This window comes from Nematolebias whitei, chromosome 8 (assembly GCF_014905685.2).
Source record: "Nematolebias whitei isolate Nwh7 chromosome 8, NemWhi1, whole genome shotgun sequence".
Classification (NCBI taxonomy): Eukaryota; Metazoa; Chordata; class Actinopteri; order Cyprinodontiformes; family Rivulidae; genus Nematolebias; species Nematolebias whitei.
Window position 1 is genome coordinate 36,286,624 of NC_056505.1, and position 23,188 is coordinate 36,309,811.

The 23,188-nt window shown below is 41.5% G+C and overlaps 1 protein-coding gene across 1 annotated transcript in view; it reads right to left on the bottom strand.

The window, feature by feature from the left end:
* The window catches only part of fbrsl1 (fibrosin-like 1), a 408,497-nt gene that overhangs the window by 15,698 nt on the left and 369,611 nt on the right, over window positions 1–23,188 (bottom strand). The window contains exons 7-9 of the mRNA XM_037681247.1: window positions 5,735–6,146; window positions 3,949–4,208; window positions 1,995–2,245 (exon numbers count right to left, since the gene is read on the bottom strand). Of these exons, the coding sequence (XP_037537175.1) occupies window positions 1,995–2,245; window positions 3,949–4,208; window positions 5,735–6,146 (923 nt within the window). The remainder of the gene's footprint in view (window positions 1–1,994; window positions 2,246–3,948; window positions 4,209–5,734; window positions 6,147–23,188) is intronic.

Consider the following 23,188-nt stretch of genomic DNA (forward strand, 5'->3'; position numbering starts at 1 on the left):
CCTCTGTGCTAACATGAGAGCTGCCAGCGCAGGGAACCCCCCCCCCCTCCACCCCCCCATGTGGTCTCCACATTTCTCCAACTTGATGGCAGTCGAGGCACGGAAGCAATTAGGAACATTATCAAAACAGTTTTACAGTGATGTCATCCCTCTTTATCTACAATGACGTCATCTGACCGAGTGCAACGCTTTGATTTGGTAATTGTAAAGAATAGTTGGTGTTGGGTCGTGCACAAGTGCATGCACATACATATATATGTTAAGTTTAATGTCAATGTCATGTTTAATGTCAACAGTGATTTGGACCCCCCCCCCCCCGGCTGCTCAGAGTGATACGATCTGCAGGAATGCATTCAAACACGGCTCTGTTTGATGTCGCTTGTGCTCTTTATGAACCTGCAAAAGAAAATATTTAAACACGTCCACATGAAACCTATCAAAACCTGCCTTTAGGCAAGCTCCTCTAATCATCAACGAAGACTGAACAGTCAAATTAAAGTGAAAGTTAGGAGGAAGGTAATGACTTTAAATGAAGTACAGTCACAGTCCTGTTGGCAGACATGCTCTGAAACAGGAAATAGTTTGTTAGGCACGATGAGTACAAATGTGCTTTTATATACGAAGCTGCAACAGATGAAACCGGTAAAGTGCTGGTTAAGTCCATACAGTATGAATCTGATTGATTATGACTCACGTGAACAGTATTTGGGTGTATCTAAACAAACATTTTTTGTGTTTGCTTAAAGGGAGGGGACATAAGGACGGCCATGTTCCTTTCTAATGTGGAACAAACGTGATGCTATAGCAGGATGTATTTTTGTATTTTCAGTATATTCAGTAATGTATTTTTCGCCCTATAAGTCACGTTTTTTTTGCACAATTTGCATGCCCTGCGACTTATACGCTGAAGTGACATATTTATGGATTTTTTTCACATATGTATAAGCCAATTTTTGGCTGAGATATGACTGTTTTCATTCATTCTGACTGAAAATATCAAACAATACCATTTTCAGCAGCTAGATGGCACTCAAGTAGTATGGCATGCTGTTGTGTCATATAATACAGTAGGTAAAAGAGGCTAGTAATGACACCATTGGCTTGCCATAACCTGCCACCGTTGCCAAGCTCGCTTGGAGCAACCGTCAAATCAGCTTCATTTCACTGCGCCGCCCCGGTGAAATGCATCTGATTTGACCATTGAAGTGCATTTATTAAGGAAAAGTTCAACTGAGAAACACCTTTACTAAGATGTCGAGCAAACAAATAATTGTTTTTAGGTGATTATCTTGTTAAATTTTTGAAGAAATGCACAGCAAATCCTCCCGTGCACGCTCCTGTGGCCGCCATTTGGCAGCCAATTGATTTTTGGCACAACAGCGGCCCACATTTTTGGATTCGGCCCACATTTCTGGGTTCGGCCCACATTTCTGGGTTCGGCCCAGATTTCTGGGTTCAGCCCAGATTTCTGGGTTTGGCCCAGATTTCTGGGTTCGGCCCACATTTCTGGGTTTGGCTCAGATTTCTGGGTTTGGCCCACATTTCTGGGTTTGGCCCAGATTTCTGGGTTCGGCCCAGATTTCTGGGTTTGGCCTACATTTCTGGGTTCGGCCCACATTTCTGGGTTCGGCCCACATTTCCGGCTTTCTGGTGGTGACAAGTAACAAATGCGACACGTCAGTGGTGACACATAATAGATGCAACGTATACGGCGAAGTGACGTATTTATGGATTTTTCCACTTCGTTAGCCATATTTGGACTGATGCGACTTATATAAGGCGGTGCGACGTGTATGGCTGAAAATACGGTATGAGGGACCTAAAATAAAATAAATGTTTTTTAGAGAAAAGGGTTTATACAGCTACAGGGTTTATCTGGTAAACATGAGGAAAAGATAGAAGGAACTGATTAAAGAGAAGATTGGAGGGATTGACAGGTGAGCTAGTGGGAAGTTCTGGGAGCTAATTTTTTATTTGTTTTTACTTATCCTCACATTTCTGGCTGGGGTACGCACCATGGGGGGTGCGGTGGGCGGGGTGAGGATGGCGGCCGGGGGCAGACTGGCGGGGAAGGGCGTGAAGGTGTGCTGATGGGTGTGTTGGTGCTGGTGCATGTGCTGGTGTTGGTGAAACTCGGCCCTCAGGAGTGACACGGGGGCCAGCGGCGAGGCAGACGGCCCCCGGCCCCGCTCTGAACTCTGAACCAGGAAGCGGTTGTTCAGCTCCTGCCTCAGAAGGTCATGCTCTGCAAGAAAGGAGAGCGAGGAAAACCAAAAAAAAAAAAAAAAAAAAGGAGAAAATAAAATGGGAGGGAAGGGGGACACAAGAAAAAAAAAGGCACAAGCGCCCAGTCAGTCTTCACAATGAAAGTAGAAGAAGAAATAGTCACCTGGCATTCTCTGTTTCTCCAGCTCATGCTGTGAGGGTTTTCTACGTGGGGACTCATTGGTGGTGGTAAGAGAGTTGCCTGTGACAATGTGCCAATCAGAATCCCCGAATGAGGCTGGCAATACATGATTGGTTGGTTGAATGATATCAACAGGCTGGTATCTAAAGACAAGAGAGAACCAAGAGTCATCCCAGCAGAAAACACACACAGTCTTGCCCTCTATTAGAAAGTCAAAGCATAACTGGCATATTTTCTTATAAGTAATGGAGACACCCATCACCACTGGAGACATTTCTCTTTGTTTAATAACCGACAATGTGTCTGTTTTTGATAAAATCATAGAGCATGACATTAAACTACCAGCCAGAAAGTTTTAGCATTAAAAATAAAAATAAAAACTTCTCAGAAGGCTGGATATCATCCAAATCGTCTTTAAGCACATTTCTGAAAGGTCTCCAGCTGGGATGGGTGTCCAGTTGCTACATCAAACTCATTTTTTCAGGGATTTCAAGACTTTCTGAAACTATAAATATAAAACAATCCATTGGTTTGTAGTGTCCTCAACCAGTGATCTAAAATTAATGTTTCTCAAACAATTAAAGGCTAATTTTACTTGTGAAGATCTTTGAAAGCCCTCAAATAAATTTGGTATTCTGGGGCGTATGTTGCTACTGAAGAAACTGGCATGACCTCCTGATATTATCAACCCTAACCCTAATGTCATGTGCTTACATTCAGGCAAGGATAAAAGCTGTGCTGTCTACCACTGTCACCGTGTAGCATTAGCTTTAAAATATCATATACTGCGGTAGAATTAAAGCATTAGTCAGACACAGTTTTGATCTGACTATGCAAACCTTCTGTGGAAAACTGATTAAAATGGAATTTGGGGAAAATACTGAAAGCAATCTTTTCATTACAAGCCAAACCAAAATGAAAATGTGCTTCTGATTAATAACTGAGATCATGAGTGGGACCTTTTAAAACTCAGTGATGGAGAAACAAAAAGAGCCGGATAGATCTGGCTTCTTAAACGGCCACATACATCATTTTTAAAGTTACAATGTAATAAAAAAGAACTTACCAGAGAAGCCCATTGTATATTGTTTGTTTCAGCCCCATATATCATATTTAATCATTTTAGGCTGAGGGCCAGCTGTAAGCTTAATAAAAACTTGTCTTTCTAATGTAAACATTTTGTTCTTATTGCTATAAGTGTAGCATGAATACAGGGGAGCTGTGCAGTCAGGTCTAGTGCAACTGAAAAATGAAATACTCTGTAAAATATTAAGTGGTTACTGTAGTATTCAATAATATCCAACTCTGATTTGTTGCATTTAGACTGACATAAACTAAATGGTCAATTAAAAACTATATAACTACAAACATAAGACAATAAAAATATGCACATGTTAAAGCTATTTTCTCAAAATCATTTATAAAAATTTAAATCAAAGCAAAAAAACAAGAAGCTAGTTTTATTTCCTATGAATAAATATCATATTTGTCTAAAAGCTTGTGTCTGCAGAGAAGCTAGCGTGCAAGGTGTGCAGCTTTACCTGGGTAGGGGGTGCCAGCGGGGTGTCCAGGCACCACTAAACTGTTAGTTGGTAAGGTTGGTGGTGGCGGCAGTGTGGCTGGGGTTGCAAACATGGCCGAATGGCGATGAGCGGGGCTCCGTAAGGAGGAATAGTGCGAGGTAGATAGGTTAGCTATGGACAAAGGCAAAGTGGGAGCAGAAGATGGGAGCCCACTCAGGTGGTGGTGAGGAGATGTAGGTAAGTGCTGTTTGGGAAGACCCAGCGGGCTGCTGCTGTGGCTGCAGATAAAAACAAACAACACGTTCTAATAAAAACACAATACCACATAGACACATACATTGGTGCTAAGTTTTAATATTTTAAAATGCAACATGTCTTTCTGGTAGCAGTTCAGTTATGTCAATGACAAGTTTGACACTTTGCTTTGACTTTGCTCAACAATGCAGTCTGGACAATTATTTTACTGGCTCAAGAAAAAATGACACAATCTGAAAAAACAAGAGTAATGAAAAATAGTCAACTGTGTGGTGCATTATGCAGTCTTGCCTGCTGATTGTTACCTGGTGAGGTGAAATTAAATAATTATCTGCTGACATATATACCGTACTTTCCGCTGTACACATCACACTGCCGTATAAGTCGCATCAGTCCAAATATGTCTAATAAAATGGAGCAAAACATAAATAAGTCACTTAGCCGTATAAGTCGCATTTATTATTCGTCACCATTGGCCACCCGGAAACGTGGTCTGGTGTTGTGCCAAAAATTGATTGGCTGCCGCGGTCGCGGGAGCGTGCACAGGAGGACTTTAACAAGAATTTAACAAAACTAACACTTAAAAACAATTATTTTTTTGCTCGACATTATAATAAAGGTGTGTCTCCGTCAAATTTTTGCTTAATAAATGCACTTTAATGGTCAAATCAGCTGCATTTCGCCTGGTCGGTGCAGCGAATTGCAGCTGATTTGATGTTTGCTCTAGGTGTTCCAAAGCGAGACGAAGGTGGCTTTGTATGGCAAGCCAAGTGTCTCATTAATAGCCACTTTTACCTATTAATGAGAGACTTGGCTTGCCATATCACTCGAGGGCCCTCTAGTGGCTGAAAATGGTAGTGTTCAATATTTTCCATGTTGGAATGAATGAAATATTCAGATCTCATCCAAAAATTGGGTTACAAATATGGGGAACAAAACATTTATTAGTCGGCTCGGAGTATAAGTTGCAGGACTTGCAAATTTATGCAAAACGGTGTGACTTATACAGCAAAAAATACGGTACTCATTTGGAAATGAACTGAGTGGTGTTTTGGTGTTTCAGGTGTTGTTGTGTTGCACTGTGATGGACTGACAACCTATCCTATATACTGTATACACCTATCTTTCCTGGGATCAGTTCCAGTCCCTCAACCCCCACCCTGTATATCTTGGACAGGATTAGGCGGGTCCAAAAGGAATGAGTGATTGAGTAATTTGAACATTCTTGCAGGTAATTCATCAGTGACAGCACTAGATTAGCAGTAATACATTACATGAGGTGTTCATGTCTGCAACATAAGAAAAGGTAAAACAGAAAGAAAAGGCTAGTTTGCTAGAAATGTTTTATTTTTACCACATTTCTCTTTCGGTTTTGGGTAACCAGATGTTATGTGGATTTACACACATCTCAGCTGACTGAAGGTGAATTGTCACATGACCTACTTCTGTGTGTTTGTTGGGCACATTTTCACTCCCAGTTCTTTTTGTTGACTGGTGCTTTTCAGAAGTTTGTGCCACAGAAACCAAGAACACAAACGCTGGAAGTTACCTGATGTCGTGGAGGCTGTTGTACTGCAGAGGGTGGTGCACCTGGTGACTGATGACCGGCCGTGCGTGGTGCGGTGGGGGTGGAAGAACACGGGGATCTGGGTGCGGGTGTGGAAGGTGGAGCTGCAGGTGGGGCGATGCCTTCAGTAGGGGTGGGGTTGGGATTGGGGGAGGCGGTTGCTGTTCTTTCTTAACGCTGAGAGGAGGTGTGGGAAGGCGCGACCCACGAGGCTTTGTGGGGGCTGCCGCTGCTGCTGGTGCAGGGGAGCCCGTAGGTGCCGAAGCCGGGATGGGGCTGGGCACGGGAGGTGCAAAGGGCACCTCAGTGTTGCTCTGCTCCTGGCTGCGCTGGAGTCCTGACACTTTGACTGAGCTGCAAGTCTTGGACTCGGGACTCTCATTCGCTGGCACACCTGGAAAGAAATGAAAAAGAAACTGTAGGATTACAACTGGACTAGACTTAACTGTTTCAGATGCTGAGCCACTTCCTGATCAGATTCTAGAGTATTAGTTGGAAGACGGCAACATTTAGCTGCCATGTGTAAAAAAGCTTAATCAATGAGCACCACTGATGAAGTAAAAACAATTCCCTTTCCTCTTTTATAAGGTTGTCTAAGTGTCCCCTGTGCAAGGTTCCTCTTGTTTTCTCTCCCTAGGTTCCATTAAGTGTTTAATCAGGGCATTTTCATGCTTGACTATAATCAGATGATCCAATTTCTTCCCGCGATCAAGTCAGTATGAATAAATCACAGCTAATTAAAGTTAAATGTCAGCGCCCATTCAGGGCTTTGCTGAGCACACAATCTGGCATGAAATAATTATGTTTCAATTGTGCTGTGAAGTGAGATCGTGGCCTTTCTGTCACCGGGTTGTTCTAGCCTGGCTTCCTGCTCTTTCAGGGGATATGGAAAACCACAGCCAGAGCATTCTGAACTTGACCACGTTGTCTGCACCATAAATCATAAATCAGGGGTCTTTTCAACGTAGAGGCAGCTTTTATTATCAGCATGCCTCTGAATGGCTTATCAAACGTTCACTTTTGCAATTTAATCACTGTAATTATGTACTTTTGTAGAAAAAAATTAAAGTGGCAACAAAAGCAGCATCTTAATGTCTTTCAGAATAATAAACCCCTTATAAACCATATTATAAAAAAAACATTTGGTGCCATTCTGCTTTTCTGGGAGTTGAATCAAAAGAAAAATGGGTCAAAAGGAAATCAACTTTTGAGGAAATTATTGTATTACAATAAGAAATAGGTCTTTTACAAATCCAAGTTGCTACTGGTGGAAATGTAATGCTTTGCACATTCCACGCACCAAACTATCAGAGAAAATATTCACATGTGAGACAGAGGGAAGCCAACCCAGTGGTGAGAATGGCCTTTCTAATCTCCAGCTATGATGCAATGGTACTTTAGTCAGAAACCTTACAAATGTTTCAATTAAACAAATCTCTCTTTTCTTGACAGTAAAAAAAAAAAAAAAAAGCGAAGAGCTGGAAGCTGTTTTCAAGCCAGTGAGGACTCGACAAGCTGCACACTAATGGAATATCCAGTCACCATTAACAGCCCGTTTAATCTTTCAAGGATCCTCACACCCATAAAAAGGCCAATAAAAAGGCAAGGCAGAGCTTTAATTTTTTTTATTTGTTGAGCTCCCCCTTCCTTATCCTTCGCGTTTACAGGAGCACTGGGGCCAGCTAAGGTGTCACGATTTTCAAATAAATTCCAGAGTCCAGACGTACATAGACCTCACGATTTATAAGGGTCTGGGATTCGGATTAAACTGTCAGGCTCTTTTTGCCGCAAGGGGGAAAAAATGGAGGGGGGACTCGAGGCAAAGACAGAGAGAGAGACAGGCATTGGCACACAAACAGAGTCGAAGAAGCAAATATCCACAGTCGAAATGTCGCTGCTGGGTGATGTTGCCATGGCAACAGGCTCTCTCAGACACAATGCAAGGCAAATAATACTAAAGAAATTCTTAATACAGCCACAAAGAAATGGAGGGGGCTTCTCATTTTAATGCTGCTCCACCAGGGCCACAACAAGAGCTGGGTTATCTTAATGATGATGCTAATGGGCTCTAATAGAGGCAGGGAGGTTTCAGCTCAGACCCCTGATTAAAACCAGACTGAACGCTCTCACACACACCAACATATGAATACGACAAGAGGTGGACACAAAACAAGTTTTTAATGTTGGCAAATTCAGACAAACAAATGAATCAGAGCCTTCGTCAAGTCAGTGATGTGCAGAACAAAATGGAAACGATAAAATCCCGACAAAACAAAAATGGGATAAATTTGTTCAAAAAAGTAAAGCAATACATTTTGGCAACAGCTTCTTGGCTTTACAGGTAATGCTGAAATTTTAGACCATGTATAATATGTACACAGAATTAGTACAGTCAGCTTAAAAATATTTCTTAATATCATTAAATTTAATTTGTCTGATGCAGTGAACAATTTATAACAAAAACACAAACAACAGCCTTATTGTATGACTTTTACACAAAAAGTCGGCGTATTGTTTTTGCACTATTAAGTGTTTAGCGTATTCTTAGTTCATAGCTTAGACCTTTATTACTGTTTTCTTTTACAATTTATATTTTTTCTATTGTTGGATGTAATTAGGACCCATCCATCCATCCATTATCTTTACCCGCTTATTCCATTTTTGGGTCACGGGGGTCGCCGGTGCCCATGTCCAGCAATCACTGTGCGAGGGGTGGGGTACACCCTGGACGGGTCGCAAGTCCATCACAGGGCCACATAGAGACATACGAGACAAACAACCATTCACTCTCTCACTCACACCTAGGGACAATTTAGAGTTACCAATCAGCCTAACATGCATGTTTTTGGTCTGTGAGAGGAAACCGGAGTACCCGGAGAAAACCCACGCATGCACGGAGAGAACATGCAAACTCCACCCAGAAAGGCCCCTGGACCGGGGTTTGAACCAAGGACCTGCTCGCTGAGAGGCAGCAGCTCTACCAGTTGCGCCACCGTGCTGCCCCGTAATTAGGACCCTGTGTACACAATTTCGTTTCACCTCATGTACCACATGCGATGCGAATGACAATAAAGAACCTTGACTTGACAATGCTGTTTAATTAGTGTTTTTTCCACCAAGCATTTTGGAGTGTAAACTCCCATGCAGCGATGGTAAGATGACAACAATGCCTCGACGACAACACCGAGAAACATCATTCTCTTGTCTCAAAACTGCAGAACTGTCAACTCAAGTTTTAGGCCTTTCAGCAACCTGCCAAATGTGGCATTGTTTTGCTCTTGTTTTGTCAGGACATGGCATACACCTTGCCTGTTATCACCTGCTGCTACAACAGTAGGCAAGCCACAGGCAGTCGTGTGAAACAAATGCCAAAACAATGTGTGTACCAAAAAAAAAAGCTGTTGTGAAGCCCTTCCACAAACCTGAGCAGATGGTGTAAGTGAGTCAGGCAGGTTGGAGGGCAGCCCATTGGTGGGGGTGGATCCCCTTGTCCGTTAGCTGGGTTTGTGCACCAGGGGAACATGAACATTCCCCTGGGGGGTGTTGGCAGGTCTGCTCACCAGATGACATCTCATCCCAGTATTGATTTTTTTATAGTTGTTCCTGTGGCTCTGCTTACTGTGGGGAATTGAGACTTGCCCTAGGCGCACGTGCCTTGGTTTGCAGCGATATGAGTTCGCAAGTTGGGGAGGGAGTGGAGGGGGTAGACGGGGACTGAGATAGCAGACGGACAACAAGCTGCAGGGATTTGCTGGTTATGACTGATGTGTCCAGGGGGGAATCTGGGGTGAACACAGTGTCGCCACACAGCTGTTCCTACTTTCGATATCCATTGCACGTGACCTCGTTTGTCCCTGTGGAACATCTGGAGAGCTGGCATTGATAGGAGCCTACGTGGCCTTGATGCCAGATGGCTCAGCTTGGACTAGACTTCAATAGTTTGGGCTTAAACTGGACAAGAATGGGTTTGTAGTCATAATACAAGAAACGTGTGGTTTTTTAGTGTGGTCATATTATAGACAACAATTCTAATACATTGGCCCTTAAATGCTTTGAGTTGTAAAACTAACTTCAGAATAAACTCTCTGAAGCCTTGATTTTAAATGTGCGCCTGTCAACATGCAAACGGACCCAACGGCCTCATGAATGAGATGAGTGCTCAAGAGATTGTTTGGCTTCGAACTAAAACCTTCGGTAACCCAATGCCGTGCATGTAAATAGGTGTGTTACATAATTTTCCTGCTCAGTGCTGACACTCAGGCCAGTAAATACAACAATCTGGGAAACAGAACCTACATGCAAAACACCTTTTAAGATTAGATACAAGAATATGGAAATTATTTTTATGACAAGAGGATGTTGTAGTATGAGGGAAGCTTCAGGCCACTGGGTGTTCTCATTTACTAGGCAAACACTGCGGTTTACTCCCTTCATGGCTTTGCCAAAGCATAAACAGTCAGGGCACTGATAAATGACATGACAGACAGATATTTAAATAAAACAGCATTTCTGCGGGAAGAGGTTGGAAGATGCACAGGGTATGCGAGAATGCGGCTGACTTGATCTGTCTCCTGCTGGCTGTGGTTGACAGAATATTCTCCTGCTCTTGACGGTTGAGCTCACAATGATTTGGTTTTTGTACCTCTCTAGACAAGCAATCTGCCAAGAGCTAAGGCTTAGCTCACGAGTGAATGACTGTGGAAGATGGCTAGAACAGATACTGGCAGAAGGCAGGAAACTACAGTTTTGCCAATCAACACTTCATTGCCGTAAGGTATTCAGTCATAAAAAAGGCAGGGTGATTTCAGCAAAATGATTTTGTATGGGGAAACAGAAGGGCTGAGCAGTGTTGAATCACTGTGCTAATAATAAAATCATAGGAAATATTTGCAACGGCTTGCTTTTCCTCACACTACTTAATCTGCCTCAAGCATCTCCAAGCTGGTAAAGAGGGGAGCCAAGGCAATGTTTTTGCAAATCACTCAGAGATGGTAATAGAGGAGTGGGCAAGGAAAAAGCTGGCCAAGACAGCTAAAGAGTGGGGACAGCTGGCACATTTCAATTATTCCTTTCTGTCTCTGTGTTTCAGCTCACAAAAGAGTTGATGGCACAAGAATGGGGATGCGTGTTAAGCTGTAACACGTTTACAGTCAAAGCCCAGGCATAAATCAAGAACCTAATGTTCATTTCAGAGAGAGCTGGCAGCTCAAGCTGAGGGATGAATCAGATTTTTCTGTTCATATCAGATCCCAATTCAAACTCTAGCCATATGGTGTGAGCCGCATATGCCAGTCACCTCTCATGACACATATGCTATTGTTGTAGATGGAAGGCAAATAGCAGGGAGCAATCTAAATTGGTTAAAAAGAACAATAAAAAAGAAGGAAAATGATGGAACAGCACAGTTGCTGACCCTAACTCATTATTTGTAAACCAGTAATACTTCCAAAACCAGTGTTAAACCATCATTAAGCCCTGGCTGTAATGTGTTACAGAGAAACACGATTCCTCCTCACTCACACTTCTTTCTTTGAATGTCCATCAAAGCCCTCCCTCCTGCTGAGCTGTTAACGTTGGCGTTCTGGGACAGCCATCAGTCTCAGCTTCTGATGGTCACAGCTAGGTCGACTAGAGTCAGTGCCACCAGGCTCCACTAAATAAAAGAACATAAACATCCTGAAACGCTCAACAAAAAAGCTCAAGTCTAATGGCTCTTCTGACACAGCCCACCCTGCCAGTCTGGAATTTGACCCCTTTCACTGTCAGTGACCCTTCACTAGCCCCTGTGACCCTTTTTACTCTAAGACCACTGTGGACAGACAGCCAACATGCAGGAAAAGGGCGGGGGGTTATGGACAAATTTTGCACTGAAAACAAGAAGGGCCTTCAGAAGTTATCTGTGAAATGCTGCAAGCAGTTGCCTTATCATTTCATTAATTAGCATGACAAGCCTGCCTGATGGACTTGAACGCCGCAGCAGCAGCTGTCTCAATTGATTATAGCAGTGGACGTGGCGCTGCAATTATCGAGGTGACTGGAGACAACGCCTGCCACTTCTAATAAAGGACTTAACTCCGGCTTCCCACATCACAGCACAGCAGAGGGAGGACAGCGGCAGCCTCCCTGTGTCTATACCTTTAAGACCTTTTCAGCGTCTCTCCATGGGCTGCTGTGGAGCTCAGTGTGGGCTGTAGCTCTTGAGCAGCGTGTCAGCTTTACTTAAGCTCGCAGAACGCCTGAACACTATCACTTTGGTGCCCCACAGGAAAGCATCCTCTATTAGCCCACCAGCTGGCTCACAATCCACAGAGATGGAGGGAAAGACGATAGAAATAAACGAGAAGGGGAGAAAGAATGTATGAGACTCAAAGCTTTCTTTCAGGAAGCTTTGAGTCCAAGCAGAGATGGATGGAGTCAGGATTCAGCAAGGCAAACAGAGGAGCTGCTTTCCGCCCTCATTTCATGTATGAACATGCATAAAGCCTGCATGCCTCTAAGTGGATATAATATTATCTTTCAGTGCCGTACTGATCACTTCTCAATGGGATGGAAATGGTTGGGTGAAAATCCTTCAACAAATCTTAAGTGGCATGGCAGCAGGCTGAAAGAGACGCATGTTTTTCTTTTCCTCCTCCTCCATCTCAATTTTCACACTCCAAACTCAAAGCAAAGCAACAATTGGAATCTGACAGCTCCTAAACATTTACCACACCTCATCGCCTGTTTTGACATTTGCAGCTGTTACAGTTGAGCGCAATGAAGGGGGTAGAACAAACATCTTGGCCAACATATCGCATTTCTTCAAGTGTTTCTGTTTATCAGTATGCTGCGGGTTAGACAAAGATGTTGTCTGAACTACTTGTTTCCTACAAATACATCAGGCCCTGTTTCAAGATGTCAAAAACATTTGACTGCTGCAAATTAGGGGGTGGATATTTACAGGTGCAGCCTCCACCTTTACTAAAAAGGCAAGCCATCCATCAGCGCCTCCATGTCTTTGTCTTATCAGAGAAACTCGATACAGGCCTGGGTTTCTGCTCTTCAACAAACCGCTCAAAGCCCACCTGAACTTTTCTATTTGCTCAAGAGCTTGTCATTGCAGAAAACAATTCCTTGTACGTTACGCAAAGTTTCAGGGTTTCCAGACATCTGATTGTATCATATGATTGAAATGGAATGCCCACAAATCTGGCCATTTTGGATCTTGAAAGTACCAGCAGGACTCAAGGCTGACAAGAAAAAAACAGTCTGCCTGAAAAAATCAACAATTGTGGCTTATCTGAATCTGACTCCCCCGGTTGGCCTTGAAAGCAGGCCGACTTATCAAATTTCTCCTGGGATATGTGTAAACTAAGGAAAAGCTTTGTCTATCACACCCCGCACAACCCGAAAACTTCTGTAAAGGCTTATCAGAACTGTGTCGGCTGACACCAACATCTTATCAGGACTATGGTCTATCTGGAAGTGCTTCATGGACAAATATCACTGTCTTGCCGTCAAATGTAATGTGTTTGCTGGGAGAGTTTTTTTGATGTCTTACATCATGTCCTGATAGGACAAAATGTGAAGAGATCTTTTTTTGTAATACCACTATCCTATCCTCATGGCCTTTTTCCCTTTTCTATCTAAAGAAGTATTCTGAAAAAGTTTAAGGGGCCGCGCTCTTAGGAGCAGCAGCACCGTGCACTCCACCCATCTTTCAGACGACTGTACGAACATAATCTCACTGTGTTTCGGTACAATGATAATAAAGCCTATTCTGATTCTGATGATTGCATCATAAGATTGCAATATATCACTAGGAATCTGCATAAAAAAATAAAACACACACTCAGTTTTACTGGTTAACTTATACATCACATCTTTTATTTATCTATTTTTTGAACTACATGACATCAATGAATATTCAACTCATAGTCTGGCATTTAAAAATCACTTGGAATTTGAAGACATAATTATCTAAACAAATTTTCAATTCAATTATCTGCCAGGTAGAGTCCTATTACCTTAGACTGCCTTACAGTAAAACAAAACCCCACTGTGCATTAACACACTTTAACTTAAGTTTAGCGTATCTGCAAAGCCCAAGGAAAATATATTGTCCCGTGTGGAAGCAATAATGTAATCTGTACCACTTCTATACAAGGATCTAGCTGCTGAGCTGCTCCTGGGGTGCTGCTGAGTAATTAGGCTTACAGCATCTGTTAAAGACTAGACTAAAAGCTGCTACTTTCTCTGCAAATGGCTTCATGCCAAAAGAACTGTGCTCTTATTTATGAGCTACAAGCCTTCTTTTTGCAGCAGCGATCAGAGATTGGAACATGTAAATGCAAAGTCTTTAAAAAAATCCTTCTCCAGTCTGTGTTTTCTTTTCTTTCTGTTGAGACGAGGATTGAAACATAACATGTCAAGGCTGATGACACACTTTAGGGGCTGAGGTGGAGCATTTTGAAAGGGCTCTCCTACTGAACTTAGACAAACACACAAAGTCCTTTCCAAACAAAAGTTTTCCTCACTACCACAGGAGAGGCGACAATTAGAGGGTGTATCAGATTTGCAAACATGCGCTGCCCTTCCTCACACATCGTTCATCATTCTTGATTAGAAGGGGAGGGTATTACTAAGAAAGAGGGACCCAGTGACCCAGACTTGGGGGAGAGACAGGCAGAGTGAAGTTACTTAGTAGGAAAAGGGAATGAGCAGAGGGTTGGCTACAGATTTGTGTCAAATAAACTAATGGACACGAGGTCTGATGTGACCAGTGTGGCTGGTGCTAGCACTGCCCCCCACCACTCAAAGAAAAACACAAATAATATCAAAGGTCAGCTTAGTCTGCCTCCTTGAGCCTTAGTGGACAAGGAACATTAACAGCAGCCTGAACGTCTTCGACTTTCCTCCAAGAGAGGAGAAGATGAAACTTGCTTTGAAAGGAGCGTGCCACTTTGGAGAAATGTGTGAATGTGAGTGAGAAGGGGGAGGTGAATTGTGAGAAAATTTATGGGCCAATTTAACAAGCTAAAACAAACTCCATCAATGAAGTAAAAAAATAAATACCGTATTTTTCAGCCTATAAGTCACAGTTTTTTTTGCATAATTTGCATGCCCTGTGATTTATACACTGAAGCGACGTATTTATTTTTTCCCCCATATTTATAAATCATTTTTTGGCTGAGATATGATCGTTTTCATTCATTCTGACTGAAAATACTGAACACTACCATTTTCAGCAGCTAGATGGCACTCGAGTAGTATGGCATGCCGTTGTGTCATGTAATAGATAAAAGTGGCTATTAATGACACAATCAGCTTGCCATAGTCTGCCACCATCGTCCAGCTCCGGTATCATGCCTGGAGAAACCGTCAAATCAGCTTCATTTTGCTGCGCCGTCCCAGCGAAATGCAGCTAAGTTGACCATTGAATTGCATTTATTAAGTAAAAGTTCAACTGAGACACACCTTTGCTGTAATGTTGAACAAACAAATAATTGTTTTAGGTGCTTATCTTGTTAAATTTTGAAGAAATGCACAGCATTCCTCCTTCCTGATTTCCTCCCTTTGCATACTCCCAGAGCACCGCGGCATTGAATATTTTTGAAATGCAGCTGGTTTGACCGTCAAAGTGCATTTAAGGAAAAGTTAGACTAAGACTTTATTATAATTTCGAGCAAACAAATAATTGCTTTTAAGTGTTAATCTTGTTAAAGTCTAGTTAAAGTCCTCCCGTGTATGCTCCCGAGGCTGCCATTTGGCAGCCAATCAATTTTTGGCACAACACCGGCCCACATTTCAAGGTTGTCAGCGGTGACACGTAGCAAATGTGACACGTCAGCGGTGACGCATAATAGATGCAACTCACACGGCGAAGCGACTTATTTATGGATTTTTCCACTTTATTAGACATATTTGGACTGATGCGACTTATAAAGCAGTGCAAATCTCCGGTGGAAAATACGGTAAGTAAAATAGCAATGCAATATGGAACTCAAATATGTCAAACAAGATGGCACAAAACAAAAACCTAGAACAAAATGAAAGTAGAATTCCATGAAGCGATGCGTATCGCCTGCTACCTTGTATGCTAATGTTTAAAAAAAAAAGATCTTGCACAATTTGTTAATATGTCTTGAGGATGATCAGCACCACTCCAAATTTTAGCTCAGGATCTGCACAAAGAACTGAATTGTAGCTACTTTTATGTTTGGTAAAGTGCATTAGTTTTGTCAGCCATCTTGACTTGGGCTGATTCCAAACGTTAATCAGGTGTAGACGTACATCCATTGATTGTTTTCTGAAAGTTTCATTCAAATCCATCCAGTGATGCATGATATATTTTGCCAAGACACTCACACTTTTATTCTCGGAGCGCATACAACAAAAAGTGATGCAGTGAAAAGAATTGAAATCAAACCATCAGGTGTGTCTGACTGTTTCATGATCCCATGAAGCTGGAGGCTCCACACCAAATCAAACCCTGTAAACGTTTCTGAAAGCCTCCACTCCCCTTTCAGCAGCCAGAACTAAGATTATTGTGAGCAGCTAAAAGGTAAGTGCTGGGAGTGTCACACTTGAGAGTGGGTTTTAAGCACCGTAAAGTATCAAGACCCAGATGGCTCATCTTCTCTGAAAAACATGTCCACTCTGCCTCAGCTTCAGAGGCACCTGCTACCAGGATCCAGTCATTGCTGCTAAACCGACCCAGGACAATAAGAGAGTGCAGCACAGCTGATAAGTTGCTCCGGGCACTTCAGCACTTGCCTCGGACACAACAGCTGATGTGTCAATAAATGTATCATTAGTGATAGCGATAGCTTTACATTGATTTTCTTTTAAGAACAAATAGACAATTTGTCAGTTTCAGCTGAACAGATGGGGCATTTTACAAGAAAATATAATGTCACAGAAACAAAAGTATTAGGTAGAGCCATACTATGTCAAGAATAACTTTTTTCTTATTATTGTACGTAAATAAAGCATACAATTTTACAAACAAAATAACTGTGATATAAAACAAATGATATCAAATTGCGTTGCCACATAATACAAACAACTAAGTTTGTTTGATTTTTTAATTACAACTACTAATTACCTTACTAACTAGGGGTATACACCAACACGAATACATATCAACACAAACCTGCCTAACAATGCTGGTGGTGCTCTGTATACTTTTCTCAATGTGTTGTGTGACACTGGAACACTTTTCCTCCAAAGCAAACAGCAGTGAAATCCCAGAACTGCTGCTCACCCTTCAACACAGCATCACTAACCCAACAGCCAGCGAGGTCGGAGCCAGCGCTCTGCTGAATGGGGCATTGCAGTCAGTCAGAGGCCATTAGAGGCCCCACCACCAGAGCCCAGGGCAGGGAATTCGCTGGTAGCCAAGAACAACAGCCAAACAGATGACCGTTTCAGTATTGGAGAAGACCACACTGTGCATGTTCCTTTTTTTTTAAAAACCACCAATGATACGGCCAAAATGCAGGGCCTTCTGTCCAAATGAATTATCGCCTGTGTGTTAAACACTGAGACGATTAATGGCACTCACACCTGATGAAATATATAACCAAACACAAACCCTTTCTCAGGAGTGTGTGTTTGGCTACGTCCTGATTCATGCTCATGGTTACATTATTTATTTTTTACCATGTGTTGAGTTCAAGAATAATAGCAAGTAATAGTAAACTCTCCAAAGCCCTGCTGCCAGGCCTACTCCAGGTCTGTGGTATCAAAAATACCAAAGACCACCATATGAAAATAAATAGAGTATACTTCAAAAGAAGGCAGATTGATTTCTCTGCTTCATTTGGGATTCTGCTTTCAAAGTTTCTCTCTTTTCTCCCGTGAACACGCTGGCACGTTCTTCTGATACTTGGACGTCTTCGTCTGTCATGGAATCTGAAGCATTTTACTTTCATTCTGTTCCTGGCGATGCCGTTCCATCTTTATAAGCTTCTGTAAACTGCTTCCATAAACGTCCAATCCATTACAAGCATGTTTGTAATATCCATCCAGGCTGACGACTGTCCGCTAGCCAGCGATTGTACATTATCCAAGCACCGTGTTTGGCCAGACTCACCTACCATCTGGCTTTGTGAATGAGCGCAACAGCCTCATCTGCAAACAACGTTGGCTGCGAACCTCTCGACATAAATGAGCTTAAAGCGCACGTAGCGAAGGACTGGGATGTTCAAACAAAAGCTGGGTGAGGGGAGAAAACTTGCTGGCAGATTGACTGAAGCTGGGAATAAAGGATTAAAAGCAAGAAAACCTGAAAGTGATGACAGGCGATGGCAGGCTTTACATTTCAGGCCTGACAGCAGTGATAACACTCTGGTTGTGCATTCTAATAAGTAAACAATAAAAACTCCTTCTAAAGTGTGTTTACATTGAAGACGGGGATTAAGATTAGACAGTAGATGTGATGATTGCTGTGCCTATCTAGGTTTATACTCGATTTCACTTGGTTCTGTAAGAAATGTCCCATAAGATGATGGAGCAAATGGAACAGCTACATGTAATCTGTGAGGGACTATAAACCCACACGACCTGATTTATTTAGTTTTTAGTATGACGTGCGCAGTTCTGAAGAATCCAAACTAAACTAAAACATAAAAAGTGAACAGAAACACAATCTGAAACGTTGAACGATCTTGTGCATATTGTACTGTACACGTGACCCTCCTAAACAGCTGGTCATATCTCCGACAATCAGCTCTAAAAGTCCATTATGGCCTTTAGCGATTTTGTAATTGCTCCCTCTCCACAGCTAAAGCTGAATCCATATTCAGTCATTGACCACACGGCCACACAAAGAGCCTAAACACACAGTCTATAACATGACTCCCATTTTCTGTCACGATACCTGACCACCACCCATGAGCTCGCTGACACACGTGACATGGACCGGCCGAGCGGACAGCATTCCCATCAGTAATGGAGAGCAACCACAAGAAAGGAGAATGACATGGCCCATCATAAAGGGTTTCTGTTACAAGAATGAAACTCAATCAGCAGTGACCAAATGTTGTAAAGGAAGTTAGTTAATATTTCATGCGTCCTAGAATCTTTGCACACACCAAGCATGCTTCTAATGGACACAGTAGACCTCTAAAGGAACCACAAAGTGCACGAGGGACTAGTGTGAAATAGCAATAACTTGACTAATTGTAACACAATCTAGACTGCCTTTGAAAACAGGCAGCTTGTAAATAGCTTTTTTAAAATCTTCCTAAACAATTGTTTCGAGTCAGTTTTTCCGAGTGCCCCATCCCGTACAGGTTGCGAGTGATTTGACTTGATCCTGTTGACGGTCCCTCTACATAAATAGCACATGATGATATAATTTTAATTTTAAAAGCTATAAATATTGAAGAAGAATTAAAATAATTCATGAAACAACGCAGTGTCACAAGGCGTGTGAGGGTTTGTGTGTGCGGGAGCATTTTGTCTCTCTTTGCTTCTCTTCTGTGGCGTATGTTGAACGATGAGCACTAAAGGTTGGGGATTCTGTAATTGCTTTTTCTGTCCCTGAGGCAGGTCTTCCTGCTTTAAATCAAAAAAGGCAATCTTTGTCAGTAATGGCTCAATTAATAATTAAACACGTGTCTTATCTCCACTGAGCTCCCCCTATTTATTTTCTTCTTTCCGACAAGAATGGCTGCACAAATAGCATTTGCGCTATGAATAAAGGCAGCTTATATCAGCCCCTTTTTTCAAAAACAAATCACTCAGCTCATAAGCAGTTTTATGGATGTGAACAGTAATAACCTTAAAATTAAAAAAAGTAAACAAATAAACAAGAAATGCTTTGGTTTTCCTTCCTAAATATTTAGTTAACTAGCCTGTCTGCCTTCTGGTTTACGCAAAAAACTTATATCGACTTAATATTTAAAACAAATAATGAGAAACACAAGTTTCTGTTTAAGCACATTAAAGTGTGACGAGTTAGGCACGAGGAGGAGGGTTTCTTTTAGAATACCAAACTGATGAAGGTGCCGTTGAGCAAACACGGTCGTCACATGGCCGAGACTCAGAACGCTTGAACTTGAGCAAAGTGCGGTACAAATACAGGAACACTGACATTTTAATTAAAATAAATTATGTCCTGTCCATTTGATAAACAAACTAGCACGAGGAAATAATTAAATATCACCAGGACAAAGCTCAGTTTACAGGAAGCAGTTTTTTTTAAGTCAAATTTAAACACGTGTTTCATTTTGGCTGTCTACACAAAAACACAGATATCAATCTTGGACACCATTTATTTTTTTAAATGTAGGTTCTAGACTAGGTTTATTTTTAAACTCCCAACATTGTTTCACAGGAAAATACAATTCACCTTAAAGCGGATGCATTTGCACATGCAACTACAGTACATGCACTACAGTTGCAGTCGGTCAATAGTTTAAATTTTTTTTGAATATTTTTACATTTAGGGAAGCTAAGCTGAGTGGTTAGAGCAGTTGTCCTCCAATGGGAGTGTTGGAGTGTTCGATTCCACCTGCAGCTGTAATGGATAGAACTATCTGCTGCTTTGCGATCTTATCTGAACCCTGCAGTGCCTCTGTGTGTTGTCTCTGGACATGCTCACCTTCCTTGCGTCCCCCTTGCAGACCATCAGCGTCATTATGCGCTTATGTGAGAGATTTTTTTTCATTATCACGCTGTTGACCTTCAACCAAAGATTAAAAGCGTGTTAGGAATTTTTTTTGTCTCCAAACCCTACGTGTCATTTTTCACCACTTTTTATTGTCTGTCCAAACAGGTCTCACTTGTAAATGAGTCTTCGAGGCTCAATGTGACCTATCTGTTTAAATAAAGGTTGAACTGAATTGAATTGAATATATTGCTCTGTGATCAGCTGTTTAGGATTGCTGCTCATTGTTCGGTGCTTGATGGGTAATGCCTCGTATGTCCAGAAGGGGGCGCACACGGTCGTTTTCTTCATTCTTCATACTGTAAGTGAAGGAAACAGTGTCCGTGTCGTTTCTCACTTGTCTTCCCCTTTTTAAGGTAATTATTTGATTAGAATATATGATTCCGTTTTACTACTTTACTAAATATATGTAACTCAGTTTTACTGATGCATTATATTAGTTTATCACGTTCTTTGTTTTATTTGTGTCGATGACATGAAGAGGCAGGTGTATTCGCTAGCTTCTTAGCGTGCACATCTCGCATGGTTAGCTGAACTTTTGTCATGCGTTTGGCATTAACCAGCTATGTTTGTATGTTAACTGTGGTACGCATGTTTTGTTCTTATTTTCTTACGTTTTCATTTACTGAAGCTGTTAATATTAATTCCTGTTTCACATGAACTGGGATGTAAATCCTTCATCAGTAATGGTCATAGACCAAGACAGTACTAAGTAGTTCATGTCTTAATAGAAGAGTGAAAAGTAACTCATTGACTGATCAAAAGTTTAAAAAAGTAAATAAGTTAAATGAGTACAATTCTGTTTTGAAAGATTGTTTAATTAATATTGGTTTTAATTGACCAGGTAATCAGAGTAAGATGTCAAATGTTAAGAAAAGGTCTCTCCAAAAGGCTAAAGGTGAAGTTCAGTTAAAATGGATTGTTCTGATAAGCATTTATATATGTTAAAGGTGCTGTACTGTTATGAGAATTGTTTATTGTCATTTAATACATTCTACATACAGTAAGTGAAGGAAACTCAGTGTCCGTGTCATTTCTCACTTTTATTCCCCTTTATAAGGGTATTACACAGTCACATGTTGAAGTGTCTCTGGGCAAGACACTGAACCTCTCCCTACTTCTGATGTGTGTCCCATCGGTGCATGAATGTGATAAAGCACTGATTAGTCTTTGTATAGATCTAGTAGAGAGCTGTATGAATTAGGAGTTGAATGAGTATATAATTTTTAAACTCGACATTAACATAATAAAACCCGAGTAGAACTCGAGTATTTGATGACGTCATAGATCTCAAGATACGAAAATAAATGAATAAATAAAACCGCAAAAAAAGGTAATTATTTACAAAAAAAAAGACCAACAAAACATTGGGAGTGTATATTATGCTCCTACCATTTATCATACTACAAATAAGTCACAGGAAAAACTAAACTATTAGTTATTATTATTAAACTGCAAACGTGAAGAAACATGCAGCACGTCAGAAACGAAACTTAAACCGAACCTGGTTCTGGTCCGGTGGATTGGACCCGGTGTTACACCATACTCTGTGACCTGCAACAGTGCAACACTGCCCCCTACGGTCATACGGTGGTCACATAATATGACGTCACTACGGATACTCGACGTAACATTTTTAACCTCGATAGACGTCCTAGCAATCGATGTGTAGATTACTCGAGTACTCTGTTAATGCCCTAGTATGAATGTGTAAATGAGGGCACAGATTGTAGTGTAAAGAACTTTGGGTATCTTGATAAGATAGCAAGGCACTATATGAATACAGTCCATTTACCATTTAAAGGTTAAATTAACGTATAACAGTAACCCAATCTCATTGTTGATCCAAATGAACATTCTTGGCATTTTCAATGTAACTGTTCTTATATTCGAGACTGAAGAGTGCAAGTTGTTGAAATACAAAAAATAAAAAAAAATAAAAAACAGTGCCACCTATTGACCGGGCATACAAATTATAGAAGCCACAGCGAGTTCAAGGTATATTGCAATCTTGTCTAACGTGATTGTGGTCATAGCATTATTGTGCCAAGGCATAACATATTTACGATCAACATTGAAAAATCAATAAAGCTTCCAGGAGATTGTTCACGTGTAAACAGGTTCTTAGTTTTCACACTAGTAATGGTTACTATCAATTACACAACTTGTTCATTGGTCTGCATGAAGTTTTTGTATTCCTTTATGCTCTTCCAACGTTATGTCGATGCTCCAGTTACCATGCTGGATTCATATTCTGCGAGAGGTGAAGTAATCTGAGACATCCTTTTCCATATGAACATTGCATACTCCGTGAGAAGCACCCCCCCCCCCCCCAACCCCACCCAACAGCACTGAAATAGATTACTTCCTGCTGGGGTCTCCACTCCTTCAATACCAGACATTTAAAACTACAGAGATGGTACACGTTGTTTGGCATTTAAATATTAGTCGCAAAGAGACTGCCACCGTTTACAACAGACGGTGCACAATAATAATCAAAATAGGGAACGTGTCACTACGCTGCCTGGCTGAGGCGTACCCTTTCCCAGTCACCACAGCCACGGAGACCTGCCTGCGTCTCCACGCACAATAACTATATTAACGCCTTCCACGAGTTCATTGCTATTTGACTATTGTTGTAAGTTTTCCAGGAACAGTTCACATAAGTTTTCATAAAGTGAAGTTTCAAATTCATAAGTTTCAACTGTAGTACAGTTTACATACATTTTCTGTAGTACAGTTTACATACATTTTCTGTAGTACAGTTTACATACATTTTC